This window comes from Sciurus carolinensis, unplaced genomic scaffold (assembly GCF_902686445.1).
Source record: "Sciurus carolinensis unplaced genomic scaffold, mSciCar1.2, whole genome shotgun sequence".
NCBI classification, from domain to species: domain Eukaryota; kingdom Metazoa; phylum Chordata; class Mammalia; order Rodentia; family Sciuridae; genus Sciurus; species Sciurus carolinensis.
This window is the reverse complement of record NW_025920142.1, coordinates 496556-519037: the sequence shown is the minus strand read 5'-3', so window position 1 is coordinate 519037 and position 22482 is coordinate 496556. Positions and strand designations below refer to the sequence as shown.

The 22482-nt window shown below is 43.2% G+C and overlaps 1 protein-coding gene and 1 pseudogene across 1 annotated transcript in view; one reads left to right on the top strand and one right to left on the bottom strand.

Moving 5' to 3' along the window:
• Nucleotides 1–1221: 1221 nt before the first annotated feature.
• On the bottom strand, nt 1222–2880 carry LOC124974307 (TBC1 domain family member 1-like; annotated as a pseudogene).
• Nucleotides 2881–2960: 80 nt separating this feature from the next.
• The window catches only part of LOC124974306 (uncharacterized), a 39062-nt gene continuing 19540 nt past the window's right edge, over nt 2961–22482 (top strand). Inside the window, 1 exon segment of the mRNA XM_047537670.1 lies at nt 2961–3151. Within this exon segment, the coding sequence (XP_047393626.1) occupies nt 2961–3151 (191 nt within the window).

Genomic DNA, 22482 nt, shown 5'->3' with positions numbered 1-22482 from the left:
AAAACAGGCCTACACTCAGCTGTTCCCTGAACTTCCCCTGAGCAATGCCTACATGCAATGGGGATGCAGGGATAGCTGAGAAGCTGAAAGCAGCTTCCTGCCTCAGAGAACTCAATCATGGAAAATAAGCAGGATGGTAATACTCAATCAGATATAGATTAATGGAAACAGATGGGAATGCAGGTATGACAGCCAAGATTCCAGTCCGTTCTACCACTGACTGCCTGTAACCTTCAGTGGGTCCCATCCCCCCATACACACAGTCTCAGTATCTTCATCTGTTAAATAAGGGGTGTGGAATAAATGACTTTCAAAGTCACTACTTGCTTTTAGGATTTCTTCAAAATGGAAACCTTTTACATAATCATAATCAGCAACAGTATTTTTAAGAGTGGTATGGGCTGTCGGCTATCTTGATTCTGCACAGTTTACCACTTCAGTTAGGAGCCAGTGAAACTCAGCAATACCTTGCAGCCCACATTCATGTTTCTGAAGGGTGGAGTCAGGGAAGGGCACTCTTAGAGAACTCATCAGCTCTGCAGTGTGTCCATGAGAGCTTCTGGGATGACAGAATGATGTAGAGTTGTGCTCTCCAACACTATAGCCCCTGGCTTCTCTGGTTCTTGACCACCTGAAATGAGGCTAGTGTGAGCAAATAAAATCGTTAATGCATTTAAGTGTGATTAGTTAACATTCAAGTTTAAACAACTATATGTGGATAGTGACTGATGTACTAGACAGCACAGTTGTGGATATCAACAAACATACCCAAGACAAGACAAACACAGCCCTTAAGGAACAACAGGAATAGAGAGGGTCACTGTTCTAATGTAGGTATGAAACAGTGGCACTGGGTCCTGAAGAGGACACTGAAAAGTCTTCCAGTACCAAAGTACTATTGGTGGGGTATAAAGGGGAGAAAATGAAGAGGAAGAACCTTATGGGAAATGAAAATGGTCTATCCAAAACCATGGCTGCCCAAGGACCCCAGCACAGCAGGGGACAGCAGCACATTCTACAGCAGGGTTGTGGACCCCCAACCCCCATCCTTCTCCTGAGTACCAGGCAAGATGGCAATATACCCAGCCCCCTTGTGGCTGGCAATATGATATGGTTCAGATAGTGAGATGCACAAGGAAGTCTATCAGGCATTTCTGGGGCAGTCTTGCTTTCTGGATACAGAGAGGTCACCCTTTCCTCTTTGATGCTTCCTTCTTTGTTCTAGTTGGAAATGGAGGAGAACTCAAAAGTGGAGGCATCCTTGTATCTTCTAAGGGAGTCACATGCCTTCTGTGGGGTGGCCACATGCAGGAATACCTACTACCTCCAAGAGTGCCATCGGATCTACACTGGAGTCCTGACAGTGTCACCAAGGTGGTATACTTTGGATTCAAAGTCCTTTTGTTCATGAGGCATCTCTGTGCTCACTGAGTGATACCTCATAATTTTTCTCTCAGAGACCCCTGGAGAGCCCTGAGTGAGCCTTGGAAGTTCTGGGCACCCCACTGGGAAATGACTCAGGGTGTTCACTCATCTCCGGAAGGTCTACTGCAGGGAGAGTTAACCAGGCTCTTCTGTGATAAGGCCCTCTGAGTCACTGGACAGGTTAACTGAAGAGCCAAGGAATTTGAAAAAAATCTCAGAGATGGGCAAGGCCTTCTTGTCACCCACAGATGGCTCTTTGCTGATGCTACTTAATGTGCTAGACACAGAGCTGTCCAGATCTACACTGGTAGAATGTTCCTGCAGGTTTTTTGCTTTATTCCTCCAAGACAAAATACTTTCTAAAGACTGTTAAAGATCTCTTTGCTTTGTTTTCCAGCATATCTAGCCTAAATCGAGTGGCACTGGCTGGCAATTTACTTCCAATATTCTCTTTTGCAATCTGTGATGCCTGTTTCATCTCCCAAACATGAATGTGTTCTTTCTGTTTCTCTTCATATAAACATATCAAAAAAGAAATGATCAATTCATTCTCTTGCTGCTCATTCCTTGGTCTCAATTTCTCAACCTCCTCAAAAATAGTTGCCTGTTCCTGGTTAGTTAATGTTGTCAGGTGTTTTTGGAGTTCTAGATTGGTTTTGGAAGAATTAATTCCCTCTATCCTCTCACAGAGTTTGTGCAGGGCCTGCAAGGGACAGCACTCACCCAGCTGGGCTGGCACTTTTGCCATCTGCCACACCTCAGCCATTGTGAAAGCATGTTTCAAGGTCATCATGATTTCATCAACCACAGCTTCATTTGTGCAGTGGAACATGTTACAGATGAAATGGAAGCCACCACCTCCTGTAGTATCCCGGCAGATAAACTTGAAATGGTCCCCATGTCTAATGCCCTGAGAGCAAAAGTATAGCTCCTTAAATTTTTTCTCCAGTGCTATCTTTTTGGTGAGGACTGATGAGGTAAACTTCAGACTGGTCAACCATGAAGTTCACTTTTCCTCAATATCTGTTGGCTGCACAATATTATGTCCCCTAATTACATGGTTCTCAATGGCATTTTCCTCAAAAGAGCTGAAGAAACTCCTGCTTCAGAGGCTGATTTCCTGAAACTCCTTCCTGAAGACCAGCAAGCACAGGCCAGACTGGGAGAAGGATTTGCGCATGGGCCTTTGTGGCTCCAGCGCCCTGTCCCAGTCTGCCCGCAGACTGCAGTTCATGTGGTTGAACTTCTCGATGCACTCCTCGATCAGTGCGGGTGGGGCCTTCTTGTGAGCCACCGTCAGATGGCCGCAGAAAAGCACCTCGAAATTCTTGGCGAATGTGTCATAGAATTCCGAGGGGCAATGCAACTCCTCCTGGAGAGCAATCACTAGCTGGCCTGGCGGGTGGAACTAAAGTTCTCAGGCACTTTTTCCACCCAGCTGAACAATGGCAACATCGCAGGCTGGGTGGTGGTTCCTCGAACGCCAGCTCCCTCTTACTCCCGCCACCGGGCTGTGAGCCCGCGGGCATCTGGGGATGGGCTCGGGGCATGCCGGGTCCCAGGCATCCTCCCCTCAGAGGCAGCAGCGAGGGTGGCAGGCTCCTCCCCGCTCATCAATGCCAGTGAGGTCGCGCCCGCTGGGCCCAGAAAGGGAAGTGGGAGGGGACAGCCAGTTTTTGGAAGTTTTTGGAAAGTATCCCTTGGGCCTAAATTTTAGTGACCTCAGGTAGGTTAAAAATGGTCCATTTTGAAGATCTGAACCACCAGTCCTTTATAATGATGCAAAATTGTCCTTGGCCACAATTCAAACTGTCTTTTGAAGGTTGCCTTGCACCTGACTCAGAAGTACTAGGAAGTCTCCATTCTTGTCAAAAGATTGCAACCAGTGACATATCACATGAGTTCCTCAAAATACTTAAATATACACTTACTGTCCACTGTTCATAATAATAACAGAAATCCTGGGCCTGCTATGTCACCCATGAGAACTCAGCCACTTAAGCAATGGTGTGAAAATGGTGGATAATGAGTGGAGCAATGAGGTCTTCGGTGCTGTGGAAATTGACATCCTTTAAAATTCCCTTGGGTTTTCAGGCATTGGTGAGGAGTCTATCTGCATGTCACCCCAAAACTCTATTGAGGATGTTAGAAAATGGAAGTATCCACATCTCTCCAAGTTTCCACAGCAGTGTTGCTATGGACCTGCAAACAAAGTCAGATATGGTGTACTCACATTAACCAGAGAGGGAATCACCCAGATATTTCACTGAGAGCACATTTGCCTAGGGCTCAGTGGAGATTGGACTGGTGGTAGAATTGTGCCCACTCAAAATACGCACATGTCAGTGAACACTGGAATGAGAAAGGCACTCACCCTCAGAAAGCAGAGGACCATAAAAATAGTGTGGGAGGGAGATTAAGGACAGAATGCAGAGAGCGCTGAGCACTGGTGGGAGAAGGATTCTAATCCACTAGACTCAGGAGACCATGAGAAATGGTAGAGTAGGTGAGATTAAGATAGAACCCAGAAAAGGCTGAGCAATGTTAGGCTATGCATAATCACACAGAGTCAGAGGAAGCTAAGATAAGATTGGTTATGGGAACATAGTACATGTTACAGAAGAGACTGTGCACTGCTACATGAGGTTCACACACCCAGAGGACTGAGAAGACCTTGAGCAATGGTGGTTGAGAGGAAGTTTAGGGCCTAACCCAGAGAAGAAAGAACAAATATTCATGAGGGGTGCTAGACTACAGGATCCAGAAGAGACTAAGTTCTTTTGAGAGAGATGTTTTAAACCTACAGGGCTCAGAATTTTTGGAATCATTTGGAGAATCCATTGGGCTATAAAGTTTTAGTGACCTCAGATTTGGTTGGAGTGGTCCTACTTCAAAGATCTGAAGATGTCCTCCATGATGTTGGGATACTGTCCTTGACCATATTTCACACTATATTTTGAAGGTGCATATTGTGCCTGTCTCAGAGGCCCTAGGAGGTTTTCTGTCTTATCAAAGGAGAGTAGACTATATCAGGGAAGATCCTGAAAACACTTAAATATATGCTTTGATTCACTATTCAGAATAAAGTAAGAAATCCTGGGCATGCTATATCATCCATAATTTTTCAGCCATTTGAGTGACAAAGGTGTGGATATTGTGTATGATGAGTGGTGGAATGAGGTTCTCAGTGCTGTGGGTATTGACATCTTTTAAAAGATTTTTGGGTTTTCAGGCATTAGTGAATAGCCTGTCTGCATGAGAACACCAAAAGCCTATTGAGGTTGAAAAGAGGAAGGATCAACATCTTTCAAAGTTTCCACAGTAGTGTTGGCCTCAATAGACAGATAAGTCTCAAGATTGTATACTTACATTAGTCAGAATGAGACTAACCCTGAGATTTCACTGAGAGAACCAGGTTACCTAGGGCTCAATGAAGAGTGGGGATTGTGGTAGATGTGTGCTCACCAACAATACACACAGGGGACTGAACTCTCATGGGAGAGGGGCTCTCACCCACAGGACTCATAGGATCCTGACAATGGTGTATGAAGGAATTTTAAGGAGTGGACCCAGAGAATACTGAGCAATTGTGGGAGAGGGTTTCTCACAAAGAGGACTCTGAAGACCCTGAGCAATGTTGGTGTAGGTGAGATGAAGACAAAACCCAGAAAAGGTTGAGCAATATTTAGCTACATATGGGCACACACAGCAGTCAGAGGAAATAAGATATGATTGGATATGGGAACTTAGAACATTGCATAGAGAATACTGAGCACTGCTGGATGAGTGGCACTCACCAGTAGAACCAAGAGGAGACAGAGTATTGAAAGTTAAAGGGGCACTCCAAAACAATGTTCAGGGAAAACTGAGCACTTCTGTGTGACTGACATTCACCACAAGACTCAGGTGACACTGAGAAGTTGTGTGAGAAGAGAGATTAAGGACAGGAAGAAGAGGAGACTGAGCACTGTCAGATAAGTGATACTCACCCACAAGACCCAGAGGAGTGGAGATTGGATAACCTGTGGGAAACTGGAACAGGACAGAGAGGAGACTTAGCACTATAAGGTGAGTGGTGCTCACCAGAAGGACCAAGAGAATTTTGAGGAAGGAATGATTATGGAACTGAGAAAAATGAACAGAGAATATAGAGCACTGTTAGGTGAGGGGCACTCACTCACAGGTCCCAAAGGAGACTGGGTAAGGACAAGTTATGCAAACTTAGTAGCTTGACCAAAGAAGTCTGAACCATGGTTGGGTAGGGGTTATTACCAAAATGACACAGTGGAATCAGAGAAGTAATGCATGAGGGACAGTCACCCACAAAACTCACAGTACCCTGAGTAATGGTGGATGAGGGGAGACTAATGTCAGGTCCCAGAGAAGACTAAAGAATGGTGGGAGAGGGGCACTAACCCAGAGAACTCAGAAGACCCTGAGCAATGGTGGTGGAGAGAAAATTAGGGCAGATACCAGAGAAGATAGTGCAATGGTAGAAGAGCATTACTTGATTACAGGATCCAGAAGAGATAGGTGTATTTGGGAGAGGGGTTCTCACTAATAGGACTCTGAGTTTTGGAACCTGTTTTAGAATACCCCTTGGGCCAAAGGTTTAGTGACCTTTTGTATGGCAAAAATAGTCCCATTTTGAAGGTCTGAAAAATTCCTCCATAAAGATGTACAATTGTACTTGACCACATTTCACACTGTCTTTTGAACATGTACATTGTGCCTGACTCAGAAGGTCTAAGAGTTCTCCTCTCTTGTCAAAAGAGAGCAGTCAGTGATATACTAGACAAGATTCTGAAAATATTTAATATAGGCTTTTCATGCACTGTTCAAAAATATGTCAGAAATCCTGGGCATGATACATCACCCATAGTTATTCAGCTACTTTAGCAATGGTGTGGACATGGTGGATGATGATTGAAGGAACAAGGTCCTCAGAGCCTGTGCATTGACATCTTTTAAAATTTTCTTGTGTTTTCAGGCATTGGTGAGGAGACTATATGGCAGCATCAAAGTTCTATTGAGAAAGAAGTATGCACGTCTCTAAGTTTCCACAGAAGTGTTAGCCTTGACATGCAGATAAGGTCCAAGAATTAGCCAGAATAGAACTCACCAAGAGATTTCACTAAGAGTAATGAGTTGCCTAGGGCTCAGGGGAGAGGGAAAAGTTGTGGAAGAAGTGTGCCCACTCACAATACCCACAAGGTACTGAGTACTATTGGAACAGGGGTGCTCACCCACAGGACTCAGAGGACCCTGAGAAATTTTGGGGATGGGATATTAAGGAGAGGAACCAGAGAAGACTGAGAAATCATAGGTGAATTGTGCACACCCACAGGACACAGGAGTCTGAGCATTGCTGTCCAGAGGACCTGGTACACAGGACAGTTTATGCCCTTAATACTTTGAATGTAGCACTCACTATTCACCTTTTGTCAACTGTTCCAATGCTGCCTTTGGGCTGATATGTGGCCTCATGGGATCTTCCATGCCTCCTCTGTTCCTCAGTGTCCTCTCCCCATGGTGGTATGGGAACAGTGTCCATCAATTTATGTTAACCTTAACAGTCTCTCTCTTTAACTCCCATACAGTTTGTGATGGCATAATGGCCTGAGGGGAGGGTCAGGCATGACTTTTTGCTATCAGGGCCTTGGAGAGGTTGTGTGGCCCTCAGGACTGATCATGTCCTCCCATCCTTGGACCTAATGACCTCTGAATCCACTGGCTCCAGTCAGAGGTCTGAAAAGCCTGACTCCATTTCTGTTTCTAACCCTGTTGTCCATGATCTTAGGAGTGTCTGGTTGGGAGGTGCTGTCCCAGGTATGAGGAGTGAGATCAAAATATGAGTGTTGAGTCTGGGTAAGAGTGCCTCAGTTTCCCATCCAGTCCCTGCTTGAGCCAGGGGCCTCTTTGCCCCTCCTACTCCATAGGGGCCACAGCTGTGGTCTGTAACCCTTGTTTCCTCATGCTCAGTCTTGAGCCCATAGTCTCCCCCTTCTCCCCTTCCTGTCTCCATGCCTGGCTCTGCTGCAACTCCACCTGGACATGATATAATGGGTCATTTGACCCTGACAGCAGAAGTTTCACAGACTCATGTGAGGTCCTTATTGACAGGTGGATAGAAAGATTACCACGGGATCTCGATCTGTCCTTGTCCCTAGGGCTCCTCATTGAGAGTCACCTATGAGCAGGCAGAGCCTGTACCACCATCACAGACTCACTCTGGTTCCCCTATGCCATAGAGTGGGACATGTCCTTGAAAGCATCATAACTCCCCCACAGATTGCCCAGGGTGTATGGTTTCAAAGGCGACTGAAATGCCTGGGACCAGGGGAAAGGAAAGGGACTCTGTGTGACTGCAGGACAGAAGCACAGCTAAGGGTGCCTGCTGCAGAGGGGCACAGGTGCTCTCTCCTCCTCACTCCCTGTTCTTCCTTTCTCAGATTTTCTGACATTTCCCAAGCACTGCAGGGAGCCCAGTGATAATTAAGAGGGCAGTTTTCCCAAACCCCAAGTCCTGATATAGCAAGTTCATGATATGCTCAGATCCAAGTAGCAGCCTCAGCCTGGACCCTCCCATGTTTCTCTCTACCCTTTGCCTTCTCCCCCTTGACAGGGTCCAAGGGTCCTGGGGGGGGGGGACCAGAGTGCCTTTCAGTTAAGTTACCCCATAGCACTTTTTGTATTTTATATTAAGGCAGAGTCTCTCTAAGATGCTCAAGTGGCTTCAAATTTGATCCTCCTGTTCAGCCTTCTGAATAGCTGGCATAGATGAGGCACCATGCCAGCCTCAGTCCATTTCTTGTTAAACAGAAGACTTTCCCTCACAAGGGCCTGATGTAGAGGAAGCTATAACTCAGACCCACACTGAAGTTAGCCAGGAAGCAAAGTGTGTCTAAAATCAGACACAATCTTGCTCACTTGTGTGCTGAAACTGAAACTGGGTTGTCCCCACTTGAAGGCTGATTGCAGTGCCCTAAAAAGTTGTCCACTACTATCAGGGTTCCAGGGTCTCACGTGGGTGCAAACCAACTTTAACCCCCACCTCAAGGAGCTCTAGGCTGGTGAAGTCTGTATAGCCTGGTCAAACAATATTCCCCACAGTGGTCTTGGATCCCAGAAAGGAGGATGGTCCAAAATGTCCAGAGTTCCCTGATGTGGATTCCCTCAGAGTCTCCCAGTGGTGGAACACCTCTGCAGTTGGGAAATAAGACTAAAGATCAGAAATGCTTTCCTGTCTGGGTCTTGCACTATCACATGTTCCTCTGTCCTAACATGCACCACCAACTAGGCTTCTGTCATCAGGTATCCCAGCTTGAGTCTCCCATTAGGCCACAGACCTACTTTCCAAACCTCTGCCAAGCTCTTCCAGCTTGAGGGATTTCCTGTTGTTTTGGGAACCCTGGCAGGTGTGTTTCCTCCAATAGCCCCCTCTAGAAATCCACCCAGTAACCTCCATTGTAGCATTCATGTTAGGTCCCCCGAGGGGCAGTTGCAGGGAGGTCATTCAGCACAGTCATGTGCTGGTAGCTGGTGGAACATGAGTGACCTGGGTCCTTCCCTCCAAGAGCCAGTCCTCAGAGTGGTCTTTGAGGACTAATGGGAGGGAATGAAAGCGTTCAACATGTTGGAGAAAGATGTGTGACTTGGGAGAAACTGCATGACCTTAATGAATGCTGACCCCTCCTTCATATTTAATGTTTATCTCTGAGAAGTTCTGAAGGGGATTATGTCAGGGAACAGAGCCCCTCTATGAGGCATTGGCGCATTCACGAGATAGGCCCAAAGAGCACTGACTAACATGTGAAACATAGCCAGAGGGCATGTCCAGGACCCAGAAAGGGGTACTGTCAAGACACGAAGGTTGCCAGTGCCATGATTTTGGATTAGAGACCTGAAAAACTGAGAAGGATGGCTGGGTGCCTGTTGGTCAGTCTTGCATCTCTTCAAAACAATTTGTGAATCATTTAACTGTATGGAGAAGAGCTAATTTCCCTCAGGTTTGTCATGTCTAAGCCAAGGAACTTACCTCATGCCAGTTCTTGTGAATGCCTCATAATCTGCCCATGAGCACCACAACATCAGGGTGTTTGGAGCAAGCATCTCCTCTCCAGGAGGGGTAGGTAGGCTCTTGCCACTATAACAATCCTCCTTAAGAAACACCTAGAGTCCAAGAGCACCCCTTTCCTGGAGTTTCTGCACTGATCCTGGGACTGCACACTAGACCAATCTCTAAAGGTGCCCTGCCTCCGCCTGGTAGAGCAAGTCTTCACTCACAATGGATCCTGCTGTGCACACCAACAGCAACCAAACCATAGCATACTGCCTTTGAGATTCCAGAAGTCACCAAGGACTACACACCCTCCTACCCTTCCTTCCTTCCTAGTATCTAGCACTGGGAGCAGTGGGGGGATGACTTTTTTAATGAACACAGAACTTGCTGGAAAATCTGTCTGTAATTCATACCTCCTGCTCTCCTCTGGACACAGAGAATAGAAATGCCCACAGTTCAGATTGCTTCATACAAATCTTTCTATTCTTCTACCTTGAGCCAGGTTTAGGGCAACCTGCTTTTAGTCTATTCTTCTATGTGTCCAGAGTACTGAGGGTACCCACACCTCATCCCTCTCCAACACTCTCCCTTTAGGTCTGGTGGACAGTTCTGCTCTTCTGTGCCTGTCAATCTGGTTCCTGGTGGACTGCTTCCTGACCAGCATGCAGGTCTTGAGCCAGGGAAGACTCTGGCCACCCAAGAATTTTACTTGCCCTAATCCCCTCTCCCTTCTCTCCCTGGTGACTAGGGGCATTTCTAGCAGACACTCTGGAGTAACTCAGGTGTCTGACTCTTCTGCAACAGCCAGGGTGTAGACACTGCCCCTTAGTGTGTGCCACAGGGGCTGCTACATTCAGCACAGAGTCTGACACAGGGCTGCAGGTAGTAGCCTCTCCCCTCCAGCTGGGGCACCTTTGTGTTTCCAGACTCTACTGAGGCTTCTCAAGCATACCTTCATCCACCAGGCCTTTCCAATGCCTGGGATCCCTGCCTCTACTATCACAAGTTTCTGAGACCCTCCTGGTCTCACTAGATTCCTGCACCCACCTGTGGGCTCAGCATCCTGTTTTAATGGCAGCACTGCCAACAATTCAGCTCCAGAAGGTTCCTCCCTGAATTTATTTTTGTTTTATTTATTTAATTAATTGACTCTACTGAGAATTGAAGTCAGGGATCTTTACAGCTGACAGTTCTAATTCATTTTATTTTGAGACATCTTGAAGTTGCAGAGGAAACCCTCAAAGTTGAATCCTACTGTCACAGCCTCCCTGGGCTCAGGGGTTACAGACTTGTGATACCTGCCCAGTGATGGCTTTTAAAGAATTCTCAGCCTCTCATACTAAATTAGAGGTCACAGTTTGGTCAAAAATAAGTCTCTAATTTTTTTTATGTAGCACTTTAAATTATATTAAATAAATATTATTACAGATGAAGCCACTATTGCCTTGTGGACACTACCCTGACCATGAAGTTTCCTTACTAAATCATCTGGGGCACACACAGGCAACAGGCCTCCAGGGTAAACCACTCCTCTGGGGAGGCCTTGGAGGCTGTCTGGGATCCCACCAAGCTTCACCTGTAGGCTGGGCAAAAGGCCAGGCACCAGCAGCAGACACTTGAAATTCTTCCCTGGGCGCCAGACCCAGGAGGGCTGAAATTGAGCCAAAACCTGCTGCTGATGCTCCTCCTCCTGGTCATGCCTCTCATCCCAGCCACCAGGGAGACTGATGTAGGAGGATCCCAAGTTGAGGGAGCCTTACATTCTAAATGAAATACTGGAAGTGTATGTGCATTTAAAACAATGCTAATATTTTAGGGTAAAAATGAATATTGGGAAAAATTGTAATTAAACAAGATTGGTCATGAAGTGTACCTGTTTAAACTCAGTAATAAATATATGAGATTTACATGTATTACCTTTCTTTGTTTCTCTTGTTAATTTAAAATTTGATTATAACTCTTGCTTTTCTTTGAGAATTTTTAAAAGATTTTGCTTTTCTAAACATGATAATTTGCTACATATTCCTTTTCAGTTTTCTTATTAAACTGGGTTCAATTGACTGTAAACACACCCCCAAAATAGAAAACAACACAACCATAAGAAAAGCTGGACAGACTGTGGAGAAAAAGGAAACTCCTGTAGTGGTAGTAGGAATGTAAATTAGCACCATCACTGTGGAGGTTTGTCAAAAGACTAGGTATGGAAACACCATATGGTCCAGCTATAAATACTTCAAGATTTATGCTGAAAATTAAAGTCAGCATACTGTAGCAATACACATATACCCATGTTAATAGCAGCACAATCACCATTGTCACACCTCAGAAACAGTCTAGGTGAGTGATGGTTTCAGTATACTTCCTTTCTGTTTCCTGCACGTGGGCTCTCAGTTTCAGGCCAGAGTTCATGGGCACTTAGAGGAGGAATTCAGACACATCCTTCACCCTGACCTGGTCACTCAGACAAAAAACAAGGGAGGGTGAGGGCAGTCGACCCCAGGTACATCGATGACCATAACCTGCACAGTTCTTTGGAGCTGACCTTGGTGTGATCAACCCTTCCTTCTCTCCCCTGGTGCTGTTCACAGGGCATCCTCTTCTGCCCTGGATACTGGACAGCACCTAGACTGGACCATTGGTGCTCTTCCCCTACTGCCAATGGCTTCCTGTAAGTTTGGTCACTCTTCCCCATGCCAGGCACCAGCTACACATGCCTTTCCCTCTATGCCTTGATATTAGCCTTGTCCTTTCTAGAACCTTCTGAGGTTACTAGCCAAGCTCTATCCACATCACTGTAGTGAGGTCCAAGTCATTGCCTCCTATTTCTCAGCAGGCGTTTCCTGCATCATTGTCTCAAGGATTTCTGATCTTTATATTTATGGATAGTTTTACAAGAAGGGAAGTTTACAAATCAAGAGTATGAGGAAAAGATAGGTCTCAGGAGGAATTCAGATAAGTCTGGCACAGGCTGCAGACCATTTCTCCATCTGGGGGCACCCATGATATGCATCTCTGCAGCAGGAAACTTTGTGCACATGAGCAGAATGTCTGTGCCCAGAGAAAACATGTCAAGTGTCTGGGTCTGAGGCTTTTATTTGGAGGTATTTACGTAAGTGCCCATGAACTCTGGCCTGAAACTGAGAGTCCAGGTGCAAGAAAGAGAAAGGAAGTATACTGAAACCATCACTCAAGCCACCCCTTGGGGATTCTTGTTTCTTCCTCCTTCTGTTAGTTGTCACAGATGTGCACCTTGATGGAATTTTTACTACACACTTGCATGTGCACAAAGTGCAGCCATGTTCTCTGGAAAGCATCACTCCCCAGCAAACCCCCTACTTTTTGGTCCCTCTATCTACTGATCTCCCTTGGATTTCATGACATCCCCTGATTTTATTCTCCTGATTTCCCTCCAGCTTTGGTTTATTTCATTTACCATAATGTTATCATGTTCCAGTCATTTTCCTGCAAATGATGTGACTTCATTTTTTTCATGGATGAATATATTTGCATTGTGTCTACATACCACATTTTCTCTGTCTTCATGCTTTGGTAGAACAGTCACCTAGACTGTTTCTGAGGTGTAACAATGGTGAATCATGCTGCAATTAACATGGGTATATGTGTATTGCTACAGTATGCTGACTTTAATTTTCAGCATAAATCTTGAAGTATTTATAGCTGGATCATATGGTGTTTCCATACCTAGTCTCTTGACAAACCTCCACATTGATGGTGCTAACTTACATTCCCACTACGACTACAGGAGTTTCCTTTTTCTCCACAGTCTGTCCAACTTTTCTTATGGTTGTATTGTTTTCTATTTTGGGGTTGTGGTTACAGTCAATTGAACTCAGTGGCACTCACAACTTAGGGCTCATTCCTAGGCTTATTTGTATTTTATTTAGATACAAGGTCTCACTGAATTGCTGAGAACCTCACTTTTACTTAAGCTGGCCTTGACATGACCATCCTCCTGCCTCAACCTACCCAGCTGCTGGGATTACAGGCATGCACCATGGAGACAAGTTAAGTGTTTGTGTTGATGACTACATTTCTAACTGGAATGAGAAGGAATTACAGTTTACTTTTGATTTGCATTTTCCTAATTAAAAATGATCTTGAATATTTTTCATATATTTGCCAGCTATATTTATCTCTTCTTTTTAGAAGTGTTTAATTCATTTTCCCAGTTATTAATGTCTCATTCAGGGGTAGGGTTTGATGTTAAGTATTTAAGTACTTTATGCATTCTAGATACTACTCTTCTATCAGAAATGTAACTAGCAAATACTTTTTCACATCCTCCATGTTCTCTCTTCACAGCCTCAATTATTTCTTTTCTGTGCAGAGACTTTTTACTTTGAATTTATACCACTTATTAACTTAGCATTATTTCCTGCATTTTAGGGGTCCCACTGAGAAGGATATGTCTGTGCCTTAAAGCTGGAGTGTTGCCCCTAGGTTTTCCTGTAGAAGTCACAAGGTTTCTTGTCTAATTCCAAGATATTGGATACATATAGAGCTGATACTGGTGCAGGGTGAGAGATGTAGCTCTAGACTCATTTATCTACCATGGATAACCAGATTCCCTGCACTATTTGTTACAAAGACTACCTTTTCTCCAATGCCTTTTTTTGACACCACTGTAAAGGATCAGGTGAGTGTTGATGTATGGATGTGTCTGTGTGTCTTCTAATCTGGACCATTAGTGTGGGTGCCTGTTTTTAGGCCAGTACCATGTAGATTTATTAAATAGGACTGTAATGTAATTTGAATCAGGTATTGCACCTGCAGCATTATTTGAACTTTGATTTTCTTTGACTTTTTGCAATCCTTTATTTGTCCAAATGAAGCTTAGGACTTTCTTTTCTAGTTCACTGAAGAATGTCATTGGTATCTGACAGAGATTGCCTTGAATCTCTGTATTATTTTGGTAGTATGTCCATTTTAACAGTATCAATTTTGCCTTTCTCTGAACATGGGAAGATTTTGCATCTTCCTGTGTTGGTTTCACTTTCTTTTCTATGTTCTGTAACTATAAATTTGGAGATCTCCTTGGTAAGATTAATTCTTAATTCCTCCTTTCTTCTTTCAATATATATATTTTTTCTCTTTTTCTTTCTTTCTTTTTCTTTCTTTCTTTCTCTTTCTTTTTTTCTTTCTTTCTTGTTTCTTTTTTTATTTTTGAGTGTTTTGTGAATGTGACTGTTTTCATAATTTCTTTCTCAGCAGATTCATTTTTGGTAGATAGAAAAGCTTTTGATTGTTTATGTTGATTTTGAAAATGAATACTTCCTTGAACTGTTTAAACTTTAGCTCTAGCAGTCTTTTGAAAGAAGTGGTAATTTGATTTCTTCCTTGCCTATTTTTACACCTTTTCTTTTCCTCCCTTGCCTACTTCCTCTGGATAAAATTACTAGAACTACATTTAAATACAGTGGTGAGAGTGGAAATTCTTCTCTTGTTCTGGATTGAAAAGGACATCTTTCAGCTTTCCCCCATTTACTATGAGGTTGGCTTTGGGTTAGTTGAATATAGCCTTTATGATATTGAGGGAGGTTCGATCTGTTTCTAGGTTTTCAGGAATTTGAGGAATTATACATGGATGCTGATATTTTTTAAATGTTTCTCTGCATATTTTGAGGTGACTATAAGATTTTTGCTCTTAATTCTATTTATGTGATTAATTTTATTTATTTGTTATTTATTTATTTATTTTTGTTAAACCATCCCAGCAACCCTGGGTTCAGTCAGCCTGGTAATGGTGTACAGTATTCTTCATATGTTGTTTTATATGCTTTGCTCAAACATTATTAAGGGTTTTTGCATTTATGTTCATTAGGGATATTGTTCAGTGGTTTTTCTTCCTTTATGTTTTCTTATTTTATTTGACTTTGTATAATGTATTTGGATGTGTTCCATCCCTTTCTAGTTCATGAATTAATTGAGAAGAACTGGGATTAATTCTTCAAAGCACTGATAGAATTCAGCAAAGATTCCATCTGGTTCTGAGTTTTTCTTTGTTGAAAGTCTTCTTGTTAATGCTTCTATCCCTTTGCAAGTTGGTGTTATCTTTAGGTTTTCTTTATCCTTTTGATTTTGTTCTGGCAGGTTTTATGTATCAAGAAATGTATCCATTTCTTCCACATTTCCCAATTTTTTGGAGTACTAGTTTCCAAATTATCCTCCATTGATCCACTGGATTTCTGTGGTGTCCATGATAATTGCTCCATTTCTATTTATATTTTTATTGACTTTGGGCCTTCTCTCTTTTTCTTTTGTTAGTATTGTCTAAGGACTTACCAATCTTGTTTATGTTTTAAAAAAATCAACTCTTTGTTTCATTATTGATTAATTTTTTTATTCTGATTTGATTGATTTTAGTTCTGATATTTATTATTTAATTCCATCTGTTACTTTTGGTTTTGTTTACTTTTGTTTCTCAAGGACATTGAAAGACATGATGAGGCTGTTTCTTTGAGATTTTTCTGATTTCTTCTGTAGACACTCAAGGTTATAAACATTCCTCTTAGAACTGTCCCCAAAATGTTCCAGTTTCTGATATGTTGTTTCATCCTTTTCATTTCTCTGTGAGAATTTTTTAATTTTTAATTTGATTTCTTCTATCATATATTTATCATTCAAAAGTGCATTTTTCAATATCCATGTATGTCCATGGTTCTGATAGTGTTTGTTCATGTTGGTTTCTAAATTCATTCTAGTATGATTTGATGAGATGTAAGAAATTACATCAATATTTTTATATTTCCTAATTGTTGCCTTATGACCTAAAATATGGTGTATTTTGGAGAAGATTCCAGGAGTTTCTGAGAAGGCACTGTTTTCACCCATTGTTTTGTAAAATATTTTTTGGAGGTCTTCTGAATGTTTTTGATTCATATTATTTTTTACATCCAATGAATCTTTGCTGTATTATTTCTGGATATCTTAGCTATCGGGGGCAGAGGTGTACTGAAATCACCCAGTGGTATGGTATTGTGGTCTGTCTGAGGCTGTGATTCAAGCAGTGTCTCTTTTAGGTAATTAGTTGCACCCATGTGTGGGCTACAAATAATTCTCATCATTACATTTGTTTGTTGTATTATTCCCTGTACCATATGAAATGAATTTCCTTGGCTCATCTGTTTAGTATTGTTTAAAAATCTGCTTGTCAGATAGGAGAGTAGATACTCCTGCTTCTTTGGGGTTCCCTTCATGGTTTATCAATTTTCATTTTTTTTATTTTCTGTGATTTGTGATACCAATAAAGTGTATCCCTTGCAAATAATACATATTTATGTCTTACTTTCTAGCACATTCTACCAGCCAGTGTCATTTAATTGGAGAGTTGAGGCCATTTACCTTCCATGTTAATGTAAAGAGATATTTATTAATTTCTTCCATTTGATTTCTTTCTAATGTTTACTTTTTTCCTTAGTCTCATTTGCTTAGCCACTCTGAATATTACTTGTTTATTTGTGGAAACTGGAGAGGATGCCAGAGCCACCAGGTCTGCTGGATTTAGGTTGCCTTTGGAGCCAAATGCTCATATTCAGCACACATGGTCCTTTATATGTCTCAGCAGACAATTTTCAGTTGAGAAGGTTGTGTCCCTCTAACCTGTGGAGAAAAGCTTTCTGTTCAACAGCAGAATCAGTCCCAGCTTCTCCTTTCTAGCTGCTGTATTCACCCTGGATTCTAAACCCCTCGAAGCATGATGTCTCCAAACCCAGCCACAGTGTTGGCCTGTCACTTGGAGAGATCTATCTGATTCCAAACTAAGTCATGACATTGCTGGTTGCCCCCCAAGCCCTGAATCCTCCCTATGTGGTCACAGGCTTACTATAAATAAGCCCAAAATATTCTGCATGACTTGCTGACACCCACACTGAGCTCAGAGCTGGGTCACAGGCTACAGGGATAATGTAACTTGTGAAAGACTCAGCAAGGGCCTCTTCTGACTCAGGGAAGAGGGTGTTGCCCACTACAGGTTTTGTCTGATGCTGGGCACAGCTTCCACCTCCCTGTTGGGTCTAGATTAGGTGGGACTATAGTCCTGACTGGGTACAATAGGAAACCAACATGAGGCAAAATTCTGTCAATTTCTCACAAATCCCTGTCTCCTGGGAGTGAGTTCAGAGGGCACCTACACCCAAGTGATATCGTTTCTCCCCACCAAACAGCTGGGACCCATGACTGAACCCATGATCCTGAACATCAGTGCCTGGAATTCCCAGGCAGTGTACTAGTGGAAGCTTTTTGCTCCAAACACCCATGGGCACACTGGACTCATGTGATGGTCACTGATCACACCTGAATTGCCCCAGTGGTTTGTCCTCATGACCAGAGAATACCAGCTCTTGAGAAAAGGAATGCATATTGGCAGAAGACTGATCTGGGCACTGATTTCTCCCTGGGCAGTAAAATTTAGAAAGTTTCTTTAATCAAGAATTTCCCAACTCTGGAACATAATAAAAACCCACATGACATTTTTAATTAATAACACGTGTTATATTTCTTGCTCAATTTAAGATTTTATAGATGTCCCACCTGTGGGGTGAAGGTTGATTGAGCAGACCCAGCCTGGAGTGCATGGGTTGCTGGGACTGCATGTGCCAACCATACTGCCTCTCAGGCCACCAACACACACCCAGTGATGCACAGGGTGTATCTGTTCCCATATGACTGACTCGCTTCCCCAGTCACTGAAAGACTTGGTGATCACCGATGGTCTCTAGTCCACTTTTCTCATCTCTCTTGAGTGCTGGACATACAGCACTGGTGTTGACCCTGGATCTTGTTCACCTGAGGTGTTGCCACAGGTTCCAGCTTCTCCAAGGCTGCTCTGGGGTTGAACCCTGGAATGTCAGTTGAGAGGAGCCAGGGTCACCTTGGTTGATTCCATTCCACTTCACCTACTCTCAATCCCAAGCATTCTCTGTAGCTACACTGTGGCCTTGCACTGTGTCCAACTCATCTACTGCTTCACCATCATTTTTCACCACTGGAGTGATTCCTCCCTGGTCTGAAAAGTAATCTCCATATCACGTTGCCCTGCACAATTTATGAGACCCTTCTGCATTTCTGCATGAAAATATCATCTTTCCCTTTCAAGGACTTCACAATTTCCAGATGTAGTCAAGCAGCAGATCTTCCTCTGATTGCTCTGTCTGCATCAGTGACCCCAAGAAGGTGAGCTTGGGGATGGGTTGTGTACTTGTCCCATTTTCATCAAACTTTTAAAGTTCTTTCCACTGGCTCATAAAAGTTGTATGTTTGGAAACTTCAATTTTAACTCCTCCTCCCTGGCAGTTGGTATATTCATTGTTAGAAAAGTTTTTGCCCACCAGGAGGGTGCCTTCAGATATCCCTCCCCTGCTTTTATTTATGTTTCTAAGCAATGTGTTCTCAGGCCTCATAAGGGTGATTACCTATTTTCTCCCTCTCATCATTCAGTGGATTTTCTTTCTCAAGAAATTCCCTGTGGATTGTTCTCCATGCAGGCAAGTGTAATATCCAGAGCTCTGACTTCATGTCCAGAGGAGACAAGAAGGACCCAAATCCAGTTCTTCTCAGGGGCTTTTATTCCTGAAGAGGGATGCACCAGGGTGGTCATAGGAGAAAAGTTATAGAAAGTGACAGAAGGCAGCAGAAGCCTGGGGAGTATAGTAGCCCTGAAACCTGGAGGGGAGCAGGAAATTCAGTGGCTGGAGGAGCCTCCAGAGATGGTCTGTGAACAGAACCAGCCCTTCTGTAAAAACTGCCAGCTCTGCCACACCTCCCCAGGCAAAATATGTGTATGAAAACCTGTATGCAAAAACCAGGGCTGCACATGGGTAGGGCTGAGCTATAGAGCCAACTGGGTGAAGAACCCTGCTTTTTTCACCTCCTTTCAGGGGTGCTCAATTATAGGACTCAGCAGACCCTAAAAATGTGCAGGAGGGGAGATTAAGTACAAGACTCAGATAGAATGAGCACTGTTGAGAAAGCTACCCTCATCCACATGACTCAGAATATGCTGAGCAATAGTGGCATAAGTGAGGTTAAAGTGTGAGGTAGAAAAGGCTGAGAAAACAGACTGACTGTGATCACACACAGGTCCAGAGGAGACTGAGATAAGATTGTATATGGGAACTTAGCACACAGCACAGAGGAGACTGAGCACTGCAGAGTTAGCAGCACTCACCCAGAGGTCCCAGAGTACAGTGGGCTCTGGTGGATGTGTGGCACTTACCTAGAAGACACAGAGGAGACATTACTGATGTGTAAGTGTCACTCAAAACAATATTCAGGGAGAACTGAGCACCTGTGTGCAAGGGGCAGTCACCACAAGACCCAAATGTCTCTTAGCAATGGTGACTGAAGGGGGATTAAGGACAGGACTCAGAGAAGACTGAATACTGTCAGGTTAGGAGTGCCCACTCACAGGATCCAAAGGAGTCAGAGTAAATATTGCCTTCAGGAACCTGGAACAGGACAAATAATATATTGAGCATTGTAATGTGAGGGGCATTCACGAAAAGAACCCAGAGAGGAAAGAGTTAGGAATGGTAATAGAACTCAGAAAGAAGAAACAGAGAAAACTGAGCAGTGTAAGGTGAAGTGGGTTCACCCACAAGACCAATGGAGACTGAGTAACTACAAGTTAGGCTTATGTAACAGCTTAAAGAGGGCTGAGCTCTGTTAGCAGAAGCACTGTCACCAAGAAGACCATGTTGAATCAGAGCACTAGTGGGCAAGGGACATTCACCCGCAGGACTCAGAGTACCCTGAGCAATGGTGGATGAGGGAAGATTTAGGGCAGTGCCCAGAGATGGCTGAGAACTGATGGAAGAGGGGGCTCACACTGAGGAGTCAGAAGCCCCTGAACTCCAGTGGTTAAGAGGAGGTTTAGGGCATAATTAAGAGAAGACAGAGAAAAAATAAATGGGGATATTTGACTACAGGATCCAGAAGAGTTGGAGTTCTTTTTGGAAAGGGGTTCTCACCTACAGCTTTTAGAGTTTTAGAATCTCTTCAAGAGTATTCCCTCTGGCCAAAGTTTCAGTGATCTCAGGTAGGGGTGGAATGGTCCTATATCAAAGGTCTTAAGAAGTACTCCATGATGATGAGAAGTTGTTCATGACCACCTTTCACACTATCCCTTGAGTGTGTGTATTTTTCCCGACTCAGTGTTCCTAGGAGTTTTCCTCTCATTTCAAAAGCAACAGCCAGTGACATATCAGTAAAAGATCCTGAAAATACTGGAATATTTGCTTACCATTCTCAGTTAGAGAGATGTTAAAAATCCTGGGACATGCTACATCACTGATAAGAGCTGAGCCACTTGAGTTAATGTGTGGACTTCTTGGACTGTAAGTGGTGAAAAGAGGTTGTCAGTGCTTTGGAAATGTCATGCATTAAATTATTTTGGGTTTTCAGGCATTGTTGAGGAGATTATCTTCATGACAGCACCAAAGGACTATTGAGGTTGTTGGAAAGAGGAAGAGTCCACATCTCTCCAAGTTTCCACAGTCATGTTGGTCTGGATATGCAGGTAAGTCCACTGCATGTCTACTGACATTAGCAGGAAAGGGGCTCACCCAGAGGGATCACTAAGCAAACTAGTTTGCCTAGGGCTCATTGGGAAGTGAGTATTGGTAGGTGAAGGGTGTCCACCCACAATATCCATGGGTGAGTGAGCACTGGTGGGAGAGATGTACTCACCCATAGGACTCATACAACACTGAGGAATGGTATACAAATGTACATTAAGGACAGGACCCAAAAAAGACTTATCACTGTCAAGAAAGGGACACTCAGTCACAGGACCCAGAGGAGTCTGAGCAAGGGTTGCCTTGTGGATCCTGGAAGAGGGCAGAGAAAATAATGATCACTCATATGTGAGGGGCCTCACCCAATGGACCCAAATAAGAATGAGCAAGCAATGTTTAGTTAACAGAAAAAAAAGAAACAGAGGAGAATGAGCAATGATGAGAGTTGGGGGCTCATTCACAGGACCCAGAGGAGGCTAAGATCAGGTTAGTCAAACTTAGTTAAAATAAAAAATGCTGAGCAATGTTAGAAAAGGAGATGTCATCATGAGAACTCAGTTGGGTCTGAGCACTTGTGGGTGAGGGGCACTCAACCCTAGTATTCAAAGTACCTTGAGAATTGATGAGTGAGTGGAGATTTAGTGCAGGACCCAAAAATGCCTTAGGCAACAGAGATTATGCTGGTCATGAGGCTTCTTAATTCTCAGAAAATACCAAGTTAAAATTGGCTACTCAGAATAGAGAGGTTCTATGGGTGAGTCAGTCAACTAAGGTCATATACACAACTCAGGTTTAAAAGGTTACAAAGCTAATGGGTTTTCATGGAAGCTAAAATGTTATTATATGGTAGTATGGTTATGATTTTATGGAGGTCATAAAAAGTTTAGATACCAAAGAGGATATTCAACTCATACAGATTTGGTATATAGTACAGCCTACTTAGTATAGAGATGCTACTCAGCTCATGCATGCTACAAATGTCATTTAGGTTACTAGACTGCAGAGATTACTAGACCATAGGAGCTAATAGAGTATACTGAGATAATTCATGCTACTTATAAAATTAAGGATAAGCAGGTCATAGAGGTTGAACCGAACATAGAATTTAGTCAATGATTGAGGTAGCACACACCAATGAATATAGACAGGTAATAGATGTTCCATAAATCACAGAGGCTACAGAAGCTAAAACAGAAATAGTGATTAAGTAGGCCACAAGAGCAATAAGTGACTTATATGATAGTGGGGTCAGAGCGTTTACAAAGTTCACAAGGGCTAATGAGATTTTAGTTCTTTTTTTATTTTTTATTTTGGTTCATTTTACACAAATGTGGTACAATTGTTGTTTTCCTGATTATACACAAATTGGAAATGCAACATTTTTGTAATCATACATGTAATGATGTTTGTCTCATTATGTTATCTTTCCTTCCCCAACCTCTCACCACTCCTTTGTTTCCT